This window comes from Palaemon carinicauda, chromosome 2 (assembly GCF_036898095.1).
Source record: "Palaemon carinicauda isolate YSFRI2023 chromosome 2, ASM3689809v2, whole genome shotgun sequence".
Lineage (NCBI taxonomy): Eukaryota > Metazoa > Arthropoda > Malacostraca > Decapoda > Palaemonidae > Palaemon > Palaemon carinicauda.
In genome coordinates this window covers 198046093-198065464 of record NC_090726.1, presented here as the reverse complement: position 1 = coordinate 198065464, position 19372 = coordinate 198046093, and the positions used below count along the sequence as shown (strand labels likewise).

Genomic DNA, 19372 nt, shown 5'->3' with positions numbered 1-19372 from the left:
CACGAGGTTAGAGCTGTAGCAACTTCCGTGGCCTTTAAGCAAAATAGATCTCTGCAAAGTATCATGAACGCAACCTATTGGAGAAGCAAGTCAGTGTTCGCGTCATTTTACTTGAAAGATGTCCAGTCTCTTTACGAGAACTGCTACACACTGGGACCATTCGTAGCAGCGAGTGCAGTAGTGGGTGAGGGCTCAACCACTACAATTCCCTAATTCCATATCCTTTTAATCTGTCTCTTGAAATGTTTTAATGTTTTTATGGGTTGTCCGGAAGGCTAAGAAGCCTTTCGCATCCTGGTTGATTTGGCGGGTGGTCAAAGTCATTTCTTGAGAGCGCCCAGATTAGGGGTTTGATGAGGTCCTGTTGTATGGGTTGCAGCCCTTGATACTTCAGCTCCTGGGGGTCTGTCAGCATCCTAAGAGGATCGCTGGGCTCCGTAAGGAAGACGTACTTACAAGGCAGAGTAATCGTCTAAGTCGACTTCCTTACCAGGTACCTATTTATTTTGGTTTTGTTATAATGATAACTGCCAAAATGAAATAAAAAAACTCTTAGCTTATACGATGTAAACATATTTAATTCTGGTCTCTACCCACCTCCTTGGGTGTGAATCAGCTATTATATATTCACCGGCTAAGTTAAATATTTAAAAATGATATTTTAATTATAAAATAAATTTTTGAATATACTTACCCGGTGAATATATAAATTAAACGACCCTCCCTTCCTCCCCAATAGAGACGCAGTGGGATGAGAAGAAATTGAGTCTTTGATTACATCGAGAGTGGTATCTGGCCGACAGTTGGCGCTGGTGGGCACACCCACAACCTGTATAGCGATCGCTGGCGAGTTTTTACTGTTTTTTGTCTGTCGAGCAACAGAGTTGCAGCTATTATATATTCACCGGGTAAGTATATTCAAAAATTTATTTTATAATTAAAATATCATTTTTCTACCAAATCACATACCTCGGCCCATTTTGCCATTGTTTCCTTTATCACTGGACGAAGTAGAAGAGAGACTTTAGCTATGGTAAGCAACTCTTCTAGGAGAAGGACACTCCAAAAGCAAACCATTATTCTTTTGTCTTGGGTAGTGTTGTAGCCTCTGTGCTGTGGTCTTCCACTGTCTTGGGTTAGAGTTCTTTTGCTTGAGGGTACACTCGGGCACACTACTGTATTCTAACTTAACTCACTGGGGCATTTTTCCCCCGTTGGAGCCGTTGGGCTGATAACATCCTGCTTTTCCAACTGGAATTGTATCTTGGCTATTTTTAGAAATAATAACTGGTTCCGTTGCCTTTGTCTCAGTTCATACAGGTTCTTTCAAGTTGTTCAACCTCTAGATTTTTGTTTAATCTCTGGAGCAGAAAATTTCTCAAATTTTTGTTCGATTTTTGGAGCTGAAAATGTTTGAAATTCTTGTGGTGTCTTTGTAATATATGTTGACTATAGTGCGAATTCTACGTTATGTACTAGATTGCGCTAGACTAAGCTGCCAAACTGTTATTCATTTTCAACCTTACTTCCCTTTCCCTTTCCATGCTGTTATCAAAAACCTATTAAAAAGAAGTCTGGTTAAAATGAAATATAATCATTACAATTTATACTAAATCTGAACTACCATAGACTACTGGGGACTTGCGTGCATGCAACCTTCCTGAGCCATCTAAGCTTCTACTGTTACTTCTTGTGATGGATATTACACATTGAATGATTAGGCTTTTAGGGTTGATTCACTCTATCGGTCTGGTCAGGCTCCAGTCTCGGTTCGGTCTAGGTACTGGGGTGTTCACACCTTTGGTTTGCTCTCGGTTCTATCAGTGTCTTGGAAAAATGATAAATATGAAGAAAAAGTATAATTGTATAGGAATATTGTTCAGTGATACTAGGAAATGTATTTACGCAGTGAACATTACCCTGTTATGGGACATATTGATTTCTTTCTATCATGACCGGAGCGAGAGCGGACCGGAGTGCTGGTGTGAATGCTTCCATTTAAAATCGTGTAACAATATTTCAACTGCGGACTGCGACCGGACCAATAGTGTGAATCAGCTCTAAAAGTAATGGGTTTCCTTTGAAAATATTTCAATATTTTATTGAAAGAATTGTATTTTTTTTTTTGTGTAGCCTCAGCTGAGTGTCTAAGTCATAACCCTCTGGAAAGGAAATCGAGTGGTGGGATCTTGGAAGAGACGCATAATTTTCCAAAGATTTCAAAGCATTTTAGAAAACCACTTCAGAAGATTATGGGTAAGTGTGCCAAGTTTCTGGCCGTGGGCTTCCTCTTTACCAAGTTCTTGTTGGAAAAGAAAGCATATGAAAGATTGGTGTTTGACCTTGCCCTGCCCTCCAAATGCAACAAGACTTAATGTATTAAAAAAACCACTTTAGTGTAATACATAGTAGGATTTTATGTGAACATTTTTAACACCATAAAATGTTATGTAATTATGATGTACAGTATACTTACAACTTTCGATGTAACCCCTTCTAGTACGCTTTTGTCTAACCATAACTTTTCTTTAACCTTAACTTAAAACTAGAACTATATCCTTACCAAAGGGTACTGTTGATAGATTCATCTACAGAAGAGCCAATTCCAAACTTAACCCAGGTAAAATCACATTCCTCAGGTAAACGCGAGGGAAGCATGAGTGAAAGCGAAGATGCCATGTCGTACGAGTCCCAGCCACAGACGCCGACAACTCCAGGAGACTTTCATCCGAATTTCCCGTTGGGCGATCAAGCGGACAACATTGGCGAAGGGAAAGGAAGGTGCTCCAGTGCCAGTAGTGCAACAGCCCCTGTTCCACTTTGGGAACTTCAGAATAAGGAACCGAGAGCTAAGGAGCCGCTGAAGCCTTCGTCCAGTCTGCCTGATGTTGTGCAGGGATTCCCGAGGTTTGTAAGCATTTGATGGGAGGTTCGTCCTTGCCAAGGTTCTTGGGCAGAATGTGTTATTCTATGCCAATGATTTTTTTTTAGATTTCAGGTCTTCTGAAAGCTATTTAACCATCATAAGGACTTCTCTTAATAGTTTTAAATTTAATTTCCTTTCATTCTTTATTACTGTATTATTATTATTATTACTCGCCAAGCTACAGCCCTAGTTTTAGAAACAGGATGCTATAAGCCGAAGGGCTCCAACAGGGAGAATAGCTCGGTGAGGAAAGGAAATAAGGAAAAACTAAAAAAAAAAGTTACAGAACAATAATAACATTAAAATAAGTCTTTCATATATAAACTATAAAAACTTGAAAATAACAATATCGGCGTGAATAACCTTTGATGTCACAATGCCAGAAAACTTAAAATCAATCAATCAATCGGTAAGCAATTTCAGGTGTCATTAGCTATTAAGATGTGTGAGGTACTACATATACCTGTTATAATCCCAAAAAGTCATGACTATTAGATTTTAAATATTTAACTTAGCCGGTGAATATATAATAGCTGAGCCTCCGGCGGCTCGACAGAAAAACACACAAAAACTCGCGAGCGATCGCTATGAAGGTTGCGGGTGTGCCCACTAGCGCCAACTATCGGCCAGATACCGCATATACATGTAAACAGACCCAATTTTTCTCTGTCGGTCTGATCGACAAGACGTACCATTACTCGCTGTTAACCTGGAGTTTTTCAACAGTCTTGGTGAAGTACTTCCTTTTGGTTTGAGCTTTCGCAGTGCAGGTGTTTTATCTTCAACTTAAATCTTGAACTCGTTTTTGGATAGATTTAAATGTTGATGACTTTGGATTGTTTTTTGGACTTTCTTTGACTTTTAAATGGCCGACCCTTCCCTTAGTACGGAAGTGTGTTTTAGACTTTTAGCAATTATCTTATCATGTTATAAATTGTTGTTGTTAATTATAGATTTTCCTCTATATATTTTATATCTCAACCGCCTTTATTAGGCCTCTTCGATTAGCTTTCCATTTATAATAAACATCAAGATAAATTTTAATGATTTGTTTATATGCGACCTTACCTATTCCTCCCCTAATCCGAGAGTAGGCGGTCCTAACTTGGAAACCGAAGTTAAACAACGTTGAGCCCTTTCAATCGTAAATAACTTTTACAGAGCAAATGATTTAAAACTTATTAAATGAATTTTTTTTAGTAGATATTTTATGGAAGATTTTCTTTGAATAGTCTTCGTACTGTTTCAAAGATGAACTAACGTTTAGTTTATTTATGCTACGCAGTTTGCGCTCTATCGTTACGATTGAGAGAGAGAGAATCACGGTTTCACTTTGCAGCAAGAGTAATCGATTCTGACGTTTTGTTCATTCTTCTTTCAAACTTAAATGTTTTAAATACCATTTTAAAGGAACTTGTTAATTGAAAAACCTTTCAGTTTTTTCCTTTGGTCAAATAACCTGTTTATTGACGAAAGGTAAGTGGGCTTTTCTCTTCGGTGCGAAATCAAGAGAGAGAGAGAGAGAGAGAGGAAGAGAGAACGTTCCGATCTTTATTCTCGTCCCAAGCGAGTAACGTTGTTCTCGAGTCAGTTTTTTACTCTCGTCCCTAGTCTCTGTACGGGGAGAAAGGATAAAACGTTTTTAGTTTTTATTCTCGTCCCAAGGCACTGTACGGTGAGAGATTGAAAACGTAGTTTTGAATGAACTAGTGTTTAGTCTCCTTCCCAGCCACTGATCTTTTTATCTTAATATGTTTACTGTTTTTTGCTTGTATTAATGTGCTTACATTATACGACTTATTTCGCAATTATAACCTTTTGATGAGGGTAGAATTGCGTGCTTCAGGTAGAAATCAGTTTTATTCATGCCTAATGTGAATTGTTGAAAAATTCGATTTCAGTGAAGTAAGTGCAAAACAGAAAATCGTAGTGATAAAGTGATAATTGCGCAAAGTGTTATCAGTGTTGCGACCGAGGGTTCGTCTGTTCGTGCCTGTCGTTCGCCTAGTCCGAGACCTCTTGCAAGCTCCCAAGCCCAGGGGAGAAGTAATGTCGTACGACTTATGGGTTCGAGAGGCCTTGATCAGCGAACAGACGTTCCCTCTATGGTTTCAGGCGTGTCTCACCAAGACCGCCCCTACCATAAGACGAGCGAGACGATTTTCTCCTCGTCATCCGAAGGCTTTTCTCGTAAGAAACCGTGGAGCAAGGTTTCGAGGCCCTTTAAGCGAAAGTCAGTCCTTTCAGGACAGGTCCAGCGTCCTGGTTGTAGCCATTGGGACAGCTCTGACCCTATGCAGTCATCGGAAGACTGCTCGCCGCCTAAACAAAAGCGTAACACAGGCTCCGATAGTCTTATTGTAGGCAAGGTTTTGCAGTCACAGACGTTACCCTCGTCTCTTACCGCAACCATTCCCGTTGATCCTAAATGGGTTGTACGGCAAGACATGCAGAATAAGCTTGCCTCTCTTATGGAGGACTATTCTGTTGAGCAGGTTCACGATGATCCCGGCCGCTTAGCTGATCGAGATCCTGGCCGTCAGCCGCCCAAACGAGCCTTTGCTCGTCCTGTTGACATTGACGTTACAAAGTCACGTCAATCGTGTTTTGTAGAGCCTCACTCGATGCAGTCCTGTGTTGACTCTCAGCCGCTTGTGGACGTTCAGCCGCTGCCGCTTGCTCTTGTTGACGTTCAGGACGTTCACCAACCAGCATAGTTGACTTGTTTTGACGTTGAGCGTCAAGCACCGCAGTCTAGAGTTGTTTTGACTGCTCAGTCTAAGCAGTCAAGGCAGTCTCGAGTTGACGTCGAGCGTCCTCCCGCACCTGTTGTTGTTGCTGGTCAGTCCTTTAAGCAGTTACATGACATAGCGTCCTTGACTGCTACTGTTGCTCATTTGCATGTGGACTCTGCTTGTCAAGCATTGCCACCACGGCAGGTCTCTCCCTTGCTTGAGACTCGGCAATTGTCGGACAAGGTTCCTTCAGATGAGGAAGTTGCTGATCCCCCTCCTACTGATATTCCCTTGAGGACTCTGTCAGACGGAGAGGAGCCTAAAGCTGCTCAGCCCTCTATGGACTTTAAATAAATCATGCTGATTTTTAAGGATCTTTGTCCGGATCTTTTTGTAACTGCTGCTCCTCGTTCGCCTAAACGTCAGAGTTTACACTAGGCCTAGCTACTTCGAAGCCGTTGTTTTCTAAGCTAGTGCTCTCTCGCTCTTCTAAGAGAGCTTTACGTTTGCTAGGCGACTGGTTAATCACCAGGAGGAGTTTGGGGGAGACAGCCTTTGCTTTCCCTACTTTTAAGCTGGCTTATAGAGCGAGAGTGATATGACACGAGAGAAGTTCTCGGCTTGGAAGTTCCTGCCTCTGCCCAGATAGACTTCTCAAACCTCATAGACTCTCCCTGGCGCCTGGCCATGAGACGCTCCAAGATTTTATGGTCGACTTCAGAGCTAGACCATCTCCTGTTAGGAGTTTTTTCGAGCGTTTGAAGTTTTGCTGTACAATTATGTCATGCATAAACAAGGCTATCAGGGATGGCTCCAATAATCTGACAGCCACGTTCTCTGCAGGAACAAGTCCCTCTGGGATGGCTCCAATGATCTGGCAGCCATGTTCACTGCAGGAGTACGTAAGAGGCAAGTGCGCTCAATGTGTTCGTTGTCAAGACAAACTTCACGATGAAGTCTACCAGGCTGTCTTGACAGCATTAATGGAAGGCGACTGGATGGTCTCTCTCGACCTTCAGGAGGCATACTTCCACTTTCCTATACACCCGGATTCCCAACCGTTTCTGAGGTTTGTTTACAGGAATGTGGGGTACCAGTTTCGAGCCCTGTGCTTTGGCCTCAGTCCTGCTCCTCTCGTGTTTACGAGGCTCATGAGGAATGTGGCAAAATCCCTCCATCTATCGGGAATCCGAGCCTCCCTGTACTTGGACGACTGGCTTCTCAGAGCATCGTCCAGTCTTCGCTGTCTGCAGGATCTACTTTGGACGTTGAGTCTGGCCAGGGAGTTGGGACTTTTGGTCAACCTAAAAGTCCCAACTGATCCCATCCCAGATTATTCTATATTTGGGGATGGAGATTCGCAGTCCAGTTTTTTCGGGCTTTTCCGTCTGCCACCCGAATAGAACTAGCCCTGCTCGAAGTCCAACTAATGCTGAAAAGAGAACGATTGTTCAGTCAGGAGTTGGAACAGTCTCGTAGGGACTCTCTCATCCCTGGAGCAGTTTGTCTCGCTAGGGAGACTACACCTTCTGCCTCTCCAGTTCCATCTAGCCTCTCACTGGAACTAGGACAAGACGTTAGAGACGGTATCATTCCCAGTCTCCGAACCAGTAAAGGCATGCCTGAAATGGTGGGACAGCAATATCAGTCTGAGAGAGGGACTATCCCTAGCAGTCAAGAACCCAAACCACGTGTTGTTCTCAGACGCGTCGGATTTGGGTTGGGGTGTGACCCTGGACGGTCGGGAATGCTCGGGTCTGTGGACCTCAAGTCAGAAGAGCATGCACATCAACGGCAAGGAGCTATTAGCAGTCCACTTGGCCTTGATGAAATTCGAAAGCTTTCTTCGAAACTAAGTGGTAGAGGTCAACTCAGACAACACCACAGCTTTGGCGTACATCTCCAAGCAAGGAGGCACACACTCCTTCACGCTGCTCGAGATCGCAAGGGAACTTCTCATATGGTCAAGAAATCGAGGCATCTCCCTGTTGACGAGATTCATCCAGGGGGACTTGAACGTCTTGGCAGACTGTCTCAGTCGGAGGGGTCAGGTGATACCCACGGAATGGACCCTCCAGAAGGACGTGGGCAAGAGTCTTTGGGCTACTTGGGGTCAACCCACCATAGACCTCTTTGCCTCCTCGTTGACCAAAAGGTTACCAATCTATTGCTCTCCAGTCCTAGATACAGAAGCAATCCACATAGACGCGTTTCTACTGGATTGGTCTCTTCTGGACTTATATGCATTCCCACCATTCAAGATAGTCAACAAGGTACTGCAGAAGTTCGCCTCTCACGAAGGGACAGGGTTGACTTTGGTTGCTACCCTCTGGCCCGCGAGAGAGTGGTTCACCGAGGTACTGTACTTCAATGGCTGGTAGACATTCCAAGAAGTCTTCCTCTAAGGGTAGATCTCTTACGTCAGCCCCACGTAAAGAATGTTCATCAAAGCCTCCCCGCGCTTCGTCTGACTGCCTTCAGACTATCGAGAGACTCTCAAGAGCATGAGGCTTTTCGAAGGAGGCAGCCAGTGCGATTGCGAGAGCTAGGAGAGCTTCTACCTTCAGAGTATACCAGTCGAAGTGGGAAGTCTTTCGAGATTGGTGCAAGCCAGCATCTATGTCCTCTTCCAGTACCTCTGTAGCCCAATCGGAGATTTTCTTTTACATCTGAGAAATGTTCGCTCCCTCTCAGCTCCCACGATTTAGGGCTACAGGAGCATGTTGGCTTCGGTCTTTCGTCATAGAGGCTTAGATCTTTCCAACAATTAAGATCTCCAAGATCTCCTTAAGTCTTTTGAGACCTCTAAGGAACGTCGTTTGGCAACTCCTGGATGGAACTTAGACGTGGTCCTAAGTTTCCTCATGTCAGACAGGTTTGAGCCATTACATTCAGCCTCCCTGAAGGATCTCACCCTCAAGACGCTTTTCCTAGTGTGCTTGGCTTTGGCTAAAAGGGTCAGTGAAATTCATGCCTTCAGTAAGAACATCGGCTTTTCTACAGAAAAAGCCACATGTTCACTTCAACTTGGTTTCCTGGCCAAAAATGAACTGCCTTCTCGTCCTTGGCCTAAGTCTTTTGATATACCTTGCCTGTCAGAGATCGTAAGCAACGAACTTGAAAGAGTGCTGTGTCCAGTTAGAACTCTTAAGTTCTACTTAGCTCGTACTAAGTCCTTACGAGGTGGATCTGAGGCATTATGGTGCTCAGTTAAGAAACCATCATTGCCTATGTCAAAGAATGCTTGGTCATATTTTATCAGACTTTTAATACGAGAGGCTCATTCTCACTTGAATGAAAAAGACCGATGCTTGCTTAAGGTTAAGACGCACGAAATAAGAGCTATGGCAACTTCCGTGGCCTTTAAGCAAAATAAATCTCTGCAAAGTATTATGGACGCGACCGTTTGGAGAAGCAAATCGGTATTCGCGTCATTTTACTTAAAAGATGTCCAGACTCTTTACGAGGACTGCTACACACTGGGTCCATTCGTTACAGCGAATGCAGTAGTGGGTAAGGGTTCTACCACTACATTCCCTTAATTCCAATATCCTTTTAATCTGCTCTTGAAATGTTTTTTTTTTTTTTTTTTCAATTGGGTTGTACGGAAGGCTAAGAAACCTTTCGCAGCCTTTTTTGATTTGGCGGGTGGTCAAATGTCATTTCTTGAGAGCGCCCAGATTAGGGGTTTGATGAGGTCCTGTTGTATGGGTTGCAGCCCTTAATACTTCAGCTCCTGGGAGTCTTTCAGCATCCTAAGAGGATCGCTGGGCTTCGTGAGGAAGACAGACTAATAAGGCAGAGTAATCGTCTAAGTCAACTTCCTTACCAGGTACCTTTATATATTTGGGTTTTGTTATGATATAACTGTCAAAAACTCTAAGCATATACGCTGTAAACTTAATTAACTCTGGTCTCTACCCACCACCATGGGTGTGAATCAGCTATTATATATTCACCGGCTAAGTTAAATATTTAAAAATGATATTTTAATTATAAAATAAATTTTTGAATATACTTACCCGGTGAATATATAAATTAAAGGCCCCCCCTTCCTCCCCGATAGAGACCCAGCGGGATGAGAAAAATTGGGTCTGTTTACATGTATATGCGGTATCTGGCCGATAGTTGGCGCTAGTGGGCACACCCGCAACCTTCATAGGGATTGCTCGCGAGTTTTTGTGTGTTTTTCTGTCGAGCTGCCGGAGGCTCAGCTATTATATATTCACCGGGTAAGTATATTCAAAAATTTATTTTATAATTAAAATATCATTTTTGTAGACACTATTATAGAAACCAGAAGGAATACTCGATTTCATTGAGCAAGTCAGGGCTCACTGCGTAAAACTAACAACTTAGCTAATGCATTACATTTTATTAGATGAAAATATTATTTCTGGTTCATAGCATTGGTTGTAATGTCATATCATGCTTACACTATTGTGATAGAATAGAATCCAGTTGTTGGTATTTGTAAAATATATAGTTATTATTATTATTAGCTAGTTGGAAAACAAGATGCCATAAGCCCAAGGACTCCAACAAGGAAAAATAGCCATGTGAAAAAAGGAAATAAGGAAATAAATAAACGATACTATCGCTAGAGAGTTATGGGGTCTTTGACTGGCCAGACAGTACTACATTGGATCCTTCCTCTGGTTACGGTTCTTTCCCTTTGCCTACATTGACACCGAATAGTCTGGCCTATTCTTTACAGATTCTCCTCTGTCTTCATATACTCTGACAACACTGAGATTACCAAGCAATTCTTATTCACTCAAGGGGTTAACTACTGCAATGTAATTGTTCAGTGGCTACTTTCCTCTTGGTGAGGGTAGAAGAGACTCTAGCTATGGTAAACCGCTCTTCTAGGAGAAGGACACTCCAAAATCAAACCATTGTTCTCTAGTCTTGGGTAGTGCCATACCCTTTGTACCATGGTCTTCCACTGTCTTGGGTTAGAGTTCTCTTGCTTGAGGGTACACTCAGGCACACTGTTCTATCTAGTTTCTCTTCCTCTTGTTTCGTTAATGTTTTTATAGTTTATATAGGAAATATTTATTTTAATGTTATTATTATTCTTGAAATATTTTATTTTTCCTTGTTTCCTTTCCTCACTGGGCTATTTTCCCTATTGGGGCCCTTGGGCTTATAGCATCCTGCTTTTCCAACTAAGGTTGTAGCTTGGCATGTAATAATAATATGAGAAATAATTAACAGTTAATGAAATATTTGAAAAACCTTAACATCAAAACAGATATTTCATATATAAGCTATAAAAAGAGACTTAGCCTGTTCAATATAAAAAAATTTGCCCCAAGTGTGAACTTTTGAACTATTTCACCTTAAAAACTTTTTATTTTAGTGAATCATTTTGTTGATCTTTGTCAATCTTATTAAATAATTTATTTGCCTGGTGTGAATCCTTTAGTATGGAGCCTTCTGGTGTGCAAGGGACGTCATCGATGCCTCTCGGCGTGACGGGCGGAGAAGCAGAACTGAAGAAAATACTCAGTAAAACTCCACACACTCTGAAGCCAAGTACATTACTGAAGAAGGAAGTCTGTACTGCGTGCGACAAACCTTTTACTAGTTTCTTTATAAATTCTGGATTCAAGTGCATAGGTAAGTATTTATAATTTTTCATAATTATGCAATTAATATTTTCTTTATTTACATTTGTTAAGACAAGCCCATCATATTTCTTAGTGTGGCAGCTTTATGGAAGTTGGGTAACTCTAATCCTAGATTTAAAAGTTTTAAAAAATTCTTCATTTGGTTTTGAGAAAGTCATTTTATAAAATACAAAACAACTGTTTATAAATTCTGTGAAAAAAATATTATTCCATGATGCAGTTACATTATTGCTGCTTGTTAAATATTTCATCATCATCATCTCCACCTATGCCTTCGGTTAGATTTCGCCAGTCGTGTCTGTCCTGAGCTTTTGTTCAATATTTAATTATGTAATATAAAATGTGCTTGCCAAATTCAAGTTGCATTATTATGCAGTATTTAATGCATCCATAAATGTATATACAACTAATGGAAAATATTCAGACTACTTATCATGAGCTATTTATAATAGGTTTTTGGATGTACATTGCTTTTAGGGCATAAATTTCCAATAAATGATTAGCCCTTCATAACTGAATGTCTCACGAAAACACTCTATTCCTCAGGTTGTAAGAAGGTCTTCCACTCTCGATGCATAAATTCTTCAGTGACCATTCCTTGCCATGAAGTTTCACATTCGGGCAAAGAAAATGCGAGCCCGGCGGCCAAGAAGCAACGCCGAATCGATCAAGAGGACACGTGGAGCGTTACGAGAACTTCCGAGTTTATTGACAAGTCGGATGAAATCATAAAAGATGCTTACGAATTGAGGAGATTAGAAGAATATATTACCAGAAAGGTAAAGATAAGTTCATTTTTGTTGGTTTCATTTCATTATAAACTAAATATGAACTCTGATTCAAAATTTACTATGGTTCTGTATAAGTGGGGTAATCTATTGTAATTGCTATATTGTCCAGTTAGATATCATGTTGGTGAGCTTTCTTAGTATGGTAAAGTAGGTGTCTCCCTTAAAAATAAGAAATAATTATCTTTAATCCCTTACAAATAAGAAATAATTACTTTTAATGGTCTCATGAAGTAAAACTGCAGAAGTCTCTTATTCTTCTGTTGCAGCTATGGACTTTTTTCAAAAGTCTTTGTTGAATGGAAAAAAAGAATGAAAACATACATAGGATTTCTTCACTACAACTACATTTTGTTCAAGACTGAGAGATCTTATGTATCATAATTTCTGTAGGTATAATGTTTTAATCTTTTCATTACAGCTGTATGGCCTTGAAGAAAAGGAAAGCGAGAAAGCAGATACCCGCACGCAGAGTCTGGACCGTAGCTTCTCTAGAGAAGCCCCACCCAAAGAGCTGGAAGTAACTACACGTCTACGGGACAGAAAAGATTCCCTAGTCGATCAGATGTTCTGCCAGTCGTTACGCGAATTCAAAAACAATTTGATATCCACGTACAGTGTATCTCTACAAAAAGAAACTAGTATACTGTCTCTGAAGTACAAAGATCTTATTAAGAACTTCGAACAGGTATGTAAACATTCAAAGACTTTACATACTGTGCTTGATGTGATATCTGATATATAATCAAATACCAATCTTGTTTAAAATGCTTCTATTCAGCACTTGGGTTGTCCACCATAACTGAGCATTCAGTCATAAGTAAAAGTAAGTGGTTTGAATCATTTAATAAGTTTAAACATGTTCATTTATTTTTCTAGGTGATGAATACTGTTTGCAAGGAAAAAATGGGCAATGACACTTTTCCAGTTACGATGGGTGTTAATGCCTTCAGAGGGTTTTTGGACGAGTTCATAAGAGAGAAAAAGAAATCCGTAGATGAGAAGTCTTCTGTTAAGAAAAGGAAAAGAAGAAGAAGGGAAAAGAAAAAGGTAAAGTTCTTGATAATTTTTCTCGGATTTATACATGTGTTTGGTAATGTATAATTAAAATGTGAACAATACCCAGAATAAGATTTTAATGTTTGATATTAGAATATAAAAGTTTTCTGGTATATATTAATTGCAAATGTTGTTTTATTCCCTTATATAACGATGAATGTTTTGTAAATAGATTTTTCCTTCTTCATTTAAAGGTGGTTGAAGAACTATTGTATGGCGGCCATATTTTCACTCATATCATGGTTAACATTCCTACCCAGTGTGAGGTGTGCAACTCCTTTCTTTGGCTCTCCATGAAGGCTCTCACTTGCCAAAGTACGTATATTTCCATACATTAAGTAGAAAAGGGTCCTGATTAACCACGTATTATAATAGAGTTGCAGTATTCCATTGGCAGTGTCCCTGCCTGGTGGTCTGGTGACTTTGATAGACCTGAAAAACAAACTTTACCATCCCTCGACTATGTTTAACGCTTGGATTGGAAGTACTGTACTGTAATATGACTGTATTTGTTGCTTTCCATCAGCTAGTGGATAACAGGTTTAGAATATGATAAGACAAAATTAATTATTTGGTTTAAGTTCAATGTATATTTTGATGATTATTTGGTGTTTATCATTATCTTGCCATCCTTGGCATTGGGGTATGTGGCTATGTGTCTGAGTTACGGGTCATTATACTCTCGCATCCTGATTATCAAGTCATAACAAATAGGTACTTAGGGGTACATGTGACCCATATTTAGTGTTGAGTAATTGTTAGGTAAATCAGGTCACGGGTGGTCCTTTGTTTGTACTGATTATCATCTATCTGATGAACAAAGAGTGCTTTGTAAAGGGACATTCATAGATGAGAAATATCATATATTAATTTGTTTGTATGGATAATCTGATTATTTTGGATAAAAAAATATTTGTGCATGTACTGTATTATATATAAAGAAGGGGTTCATAAGAATTTTTTGTCTTTAATCATCAATAAAAGCAAAATCTTTTATATCTTGTTTCTCTTAATAAATTTCTTTCATTCGATATAGTAAGTTTGTACAGACTTCTCTCTAGTTTTGATTTTTATTGTAGGATGTAAAGTAACCTGTCATCAGAAATGTTATAAGAAAGTGGACACCAAATGTAGTCACGATGGTCCCAAGCCTATTGTGGTACCAGATGGCAGTGCGCCACCCAACAACCGTGTTTTTGCTGTGCCTCTTGAGAACTTGATACGTGCTGGGGAGAAGATACCTGCCGTTGTCGATCGCCTCATCACTACCATTGAATTGCACGGTCTCTTTACTGAGGGCCTCTACCGCAAGTCAGGGGCTACATCGAAGGTAAGTTGCAGGGAGATTTGATGCCCTACTTACTTACTTTACTTATTTTAAGGGCTGCTTATCTGGTCCTGTATAGCAGGAGAACCCTACTCTCTACAGGACCTCCACGGTCGTTTTATGATTATCATTCGGGAGCATTTCACAATGTGCATTGTTCGCTTACTGTTTGATCATCACTGTCAAAATACTCGCAGAATAAGATAGTCTTCAGTTTCCTCTTAAAAGCCTTAATATCTTCAATTATTCAGATGTCTCGTGGGAGCTTATTGTATAGTCTCGGGGCCGTATATTTAAAGGCTCTAGAGCCTACAGTAGACATGTATCTAGAGTTCTCATACCCCATGCTATCCAGATGATTATAGATAATGCATGATGCTTTTCAATTAGAAATAATTGCTAATGCACATTCTGACACCAGTAATTGCATGTGAGAGAGAATTTTCATTCATACGAGTGACCCTCTTGGTATTCAGCCACCACTGTTGGGCATATTGAAATTTTGATCTTGCTTTGGTAGGCAAAATCATTGTTTTACACCAAGGGGCCCAGTGATTAGTTAGGAATGATCTAAAATATAATTATCATCAGGTAATCCACAATTTCCTTCCATTGTATAATTAACTAAGGAGATACTATAAACATTATTTCACATAGGTGATGTAGCCTTTATAAATAATTGAAAATTGTTACAATGAAGGATTGAGTGTAGAGAATTAAGTCAAGTTTTCCTGTAAAACTATTGTGTACCACTTTTTCAATATTAATCTTACCCGATAATCATGTAGCTGTCAACTCTGTTGCCGACAGAAATCTACGGTTGGGATACACCAGCGATCGCTATACAGGTGGGGGTGAACACCACAGCGCCATCTGTGGTCAGGTACTCTAGTACTTCTTGTCAACACCACCTCAATTTTTCCTCTGTCGTGCCTCCGGCTAGACCTACATGGATACGCTGTTGATTCTGGAGTTATTGCTCACGATTTGGTGATGTATTTGCTCTAGAGTTTAGCCTTCGCTATTCAGGAAGCTATATCATTAGCTTAGCAAGTTTTTGGAATTAATTTGATTTAATTTTTTATTTAATTTTGGTACGAAGAGAGTATGAACTCTCTTTCACTTTTTAATGGCCGACCCTTCCCTTAGACGGAAGTGTTGGTGTCGAAGAGAGTATAGACTCTCTTAATTTTGCTTAACAAAGTTATAGATTTATTTTATATCTCTCCGCCTTTTATAGGCCTCTTTGATTAACTTCCTTTTATTATAAACTTATTAAAATTAATTTTTATATTTGTTTATATTCGACCTTTCCTAATAGTAGGCGGTCTTTTCTTGGAACCGAAGTTAATTAACTTTGAGCCCGTCATTTCGTTTTACCTGTTAACATATTATGCTATTTTAATGTTTTTGAAAGAATTTCTTTGATAGTCTTGTACTGTTTTCAAAGTTGAACTAACGTTTTGTTTTGTCTCTGCAGTTGTTGACGTTCAGAACGTTCAACTTGCGCTCTATCGTTACGATAGAGAGAGAGTCTATCACGGTGTCACGTTGCAGTAAGAGTAAACCGATTCTAGCGTTTTGTTCATTCTTTCTTAGCTTAAATGGTTCTATTCTAATAAAGGAACTTTTTATTTGGGAAACCTTTCAGTTTTTTTCCTTTAACAATAATATGTTTTAACGATATATATAATTGGGCTCTTCTCTCAGGTGCTAAGTCAAGAGAGAGAGAGAGAGAGATAGAGACGGAGGGAGAGAGAGCAGGATAAACGTTTCGTTCAAGCGGGTAACGTTGTTATCGTTTTTGCTCTTCTCCCTAGTCTCTTTAGGGGAAGAAGGTAAACGTTTCTAGAGTTTTATTCTTGTTCTCAGACTTTATGCGGTGAGAGATTTTAAACGTAGTTTATTTGATCTAGTGTTTAATCTCTTTTCCAGCCACTGAATTATTTATCTTTCATTATGTTTTTCTGTTACATTGTAATACTGTTTTCGCAATTACTAACTTTTAATGAAGGATAGAATTGCGTGTTTCAGGTACAAACCACTTAAAGTTTCGAGTTCAGTGAAATAAGTGCAAACAGAAAATCAAAAGTGATAAGTGATAAGCGCAAAGTGTTACAGTGTTGCGTTCGAGGGTTCGTCTGTTCGTGCCAGTTGTTCGCCTAGTCTGGGACCTCTTACAAGCTCTCAAGCCCAGGGGAGAAGTAATGTCGAAGGACTTATGGGTTCAGCAGGCCTTGATCGACGAACAGACGTTTCCCTCCGTGGTTTCGGGTGTAACCAACTCAGGTAGCCGACGTGATCACCCCACCCACACAAAGACGAGAGAGCCCATTTATTCCTCGTCTGCGGAAGAGGTTTCTCGCAGAAACCATGGACCAAATCTTGCAGCTTTTAAGTACAAGTCGGTCCCTTCCGCGCAAGTCCAACTCCTAGGTGGTGCCATTAGCACTGGGTCAGTTCGGACTTGCTGCAGTACGACAACTGCACACCTCCCAGAGAGGCAAGGTGGTATCGCAACAGACAGTAACTCCGTCTGTTGCCGCACCAGCTGTTTTAGACCCTCAGTTTCAACGGACAGTAGCTCCGTTTGTTGTTGTCTTTCTTAAACTCTAGTGGTCTATGCTGCTGACAATGCAGTCTCAGCTTGCGGTGTTGATGCAGGAGTTTCAGGCAGAGAAGGTTAACACACCTCCTCCTGCGAGCGCTCCTCCACCTCTACGCAGTCCAGCCTGCCAGACGTATGATGTTGAGGTTCCTCAAGCTACCTCCATGCGTGAGCTGCCGCATTGGGAGTTGCCAGATACCAGCTCTGTGCAGCAACCTCCACTTTCCTTGAGGCAGGAGCCTCTTGCCACGCGGCAACCTCCTCAACACTTGAGGCAGGAGCCTTATGCTTTGCAGCAACCTCCTCTACCCTTGAGGTAGGAGCCTCATGCGTTGCGACTACCTCCTCCATCCTCGAGGCAGCTACCTCTTGCGGTGCGACAACCTCCACCATCCTCGAGGCAGCAACCTCAACTCCACCTCTGCGCAGCCCACCCTGCCAGACGTATGATGTTGAGGTTCCTCAACCTACCTCCACGCGTGAGCTGCCGCATTGGGAGTTGCCAGATACCAGCGCTATGCAGCAACCTCTTGCGTTGCGGCAACCTCCACCATCCTTGAGGCAGCAACCTCAACTCTTGCGGCAGCCACCTCCACTCTTGAGGCAAGAACCTCAACTCTTGAATGGGCTCTCGTGGCATGGTTGGTTTCGACCTGGCCTTTCATTAGAAGGGGCTAGCGTTCGATCCCAAGTATGAGGTAGAAATTTATTTCTATTTGAACACGATGTTGTGTTGATATTTATCCATATTGACTCATTAGGGGTAATTTGTATGAATTACTACCAATTGTGTCACGTGGTGGCCCGGGGAAATCTGGTAAAACTCGCTGGTAAAGAGACTGATGTCTCACCAGGTAAATCCTCGGACAGCTAGATTAGTGTCAGGTTCAGATTTCTTTAAAAAATCCTCCTCTACCCATGAGGCAGCCTCATGCTTATGAGGAGCCTCATGCTATGCGGCATCCTCCTCAAACCATGAGGCAAAAGCCTCATGCTATGCGGCAACCGCCTCAACCCATGAGGCAGGAGCCTCATACTATGCGGCATCCTCCTCAACGCATGCGGCATAAGCCTCATCCCTTGCAGCTTGAGCCTCATCCCATGCAGCATGAGTCTCATACCATGCAGCATGAGCCTCATCCCATGCAGCATGAGCCTCATCCCATGCAGCATAAGCCGCACGCCATGCAACATGCTCTGCTTACCTTACAGCATGCTCTACATACAGCATGCTCTGCATACCTTACCGCATGCTTCTCAGTCACACATCTTTGGTTGTTGCCAACTCACTAGACTGTCAAGCAGTTTCATAACGTTGCCTTCTAGTCTGCTGCTTTTGCATCAGTGAAACCCTCACTGAAAGAACTTAGCTTTTCTCGGATATGGTTCCTGTAGATGAGAAAGTGCTATTCTCCCTCCTTCTGATTTTCCCTTGAGGACTCTGTCATTTGGAGAGGAGCCTTTAGCTGCTTAGCCTCCTATGGACTTTTATTTAAGCATAGCATGCTTCCAGGGAGGGTAATGGTTCCACTTCAGTCGCTAACCCCGTCTGTTACCACACCTGCTCCCATAGACCTTGAGCTGTGTTGCAAGACATGCAGTCCAAGCTTAGTCCTTGTTAGAGGATTTTTTGTTTACGGAGTCAGTGTGTCACTGGGAAGACGTTCAACAACCAGCAGAAGTGTCTCGTTGTGACGCAGTGCGGCAACCTCAGCAACCCGATAAGGAGTTGTCTGTACGACCCAGACAGTCTAGACAGCTTCGGGTTGTCACTGTACTTCCTCGCTTCCCCATGGTTGACAGTTCAGACTGTGCAGCAGTACCATGATCTTGTGTCCGGCTCCGTCAGACGACTAGCTTTTAAGAGCTCCCACAAGTCGTCGCTGTCTGGAGATTCTCAGATGGACTATGGATCTGACCAAGGAACTGGGCCTCCTGGTCAATTTTGAGGAGTCCCAGCTCGTCCCATCCCAGACCATTGTCTACCTGGGTATGGATCTTCAGAGTCGAGCTTTTCGGGCTTTTCCGTCGGCCCCAAAGATATACTAAGCCCTAGATTGCATCCAGAGCATGCTGAGAAGGAACCGATGCTCAGTCAGGTAGTGGATGAGTCTAACAGGGACACTTTCATCGCTGGCACTGTTCATCGAGTTAGGGAGACCCCACCTCCCCCCCTTCAGTATCATCTAGCGGCTCACTGGATAAAGGACATGACGCTAGAGACGATCTCAGTTCCTGTTTCCGAAGAGAGGTGGTCTACTCTCACGTGGTGAAAGAACAGCTTTCTTCTCAA

General features: G+C 41.6%; 1 protein-coding gene across 4 annotated transcripts in view; it reads left to right on the top strand.

Annotated features, from left to right (window-relative positions):
- LOC137629529 (unconventional myosin-IXb-like) overlaps nt 1–19372 on the top strand; it is a 123879-nt gene that overhangs the window by 91022 nt on the left and 13485 nt on the right. For 3 of the 4 annotated variants that reach the window (XM_068360944.1, XM_068360925.1, XM_068360935.1), the window contains exons 21-28: nt 2134–2256; nt 2640–2907; nt 11093–11286; nt 11844–12076; nt 12507–12773; nt 12965–13135; nt 13339–13459; nt 14224–14474. In XM_068360944.1, the coding sequence (XP_068217045.1) occupies nt 2134–2256; nt 2640–2907; nt 11093–11286; nt 11844–12076; nt 12507–12773; nt 12965–13135; nt 13339–13459; nt 14224–14474 (1628 nt within the window). The remainder of the gene's footprint in view (nt 1–2133; nt 2257–2639; nt 2908–11092; nt 11287–11843; nt 12077–12506; nt 12774–12964; nt 13136–13338; nt 13460–14223; nt 14475–19372) is intronic. The other variant, XM_068360951.1, reaches the window with a different exon arrangement.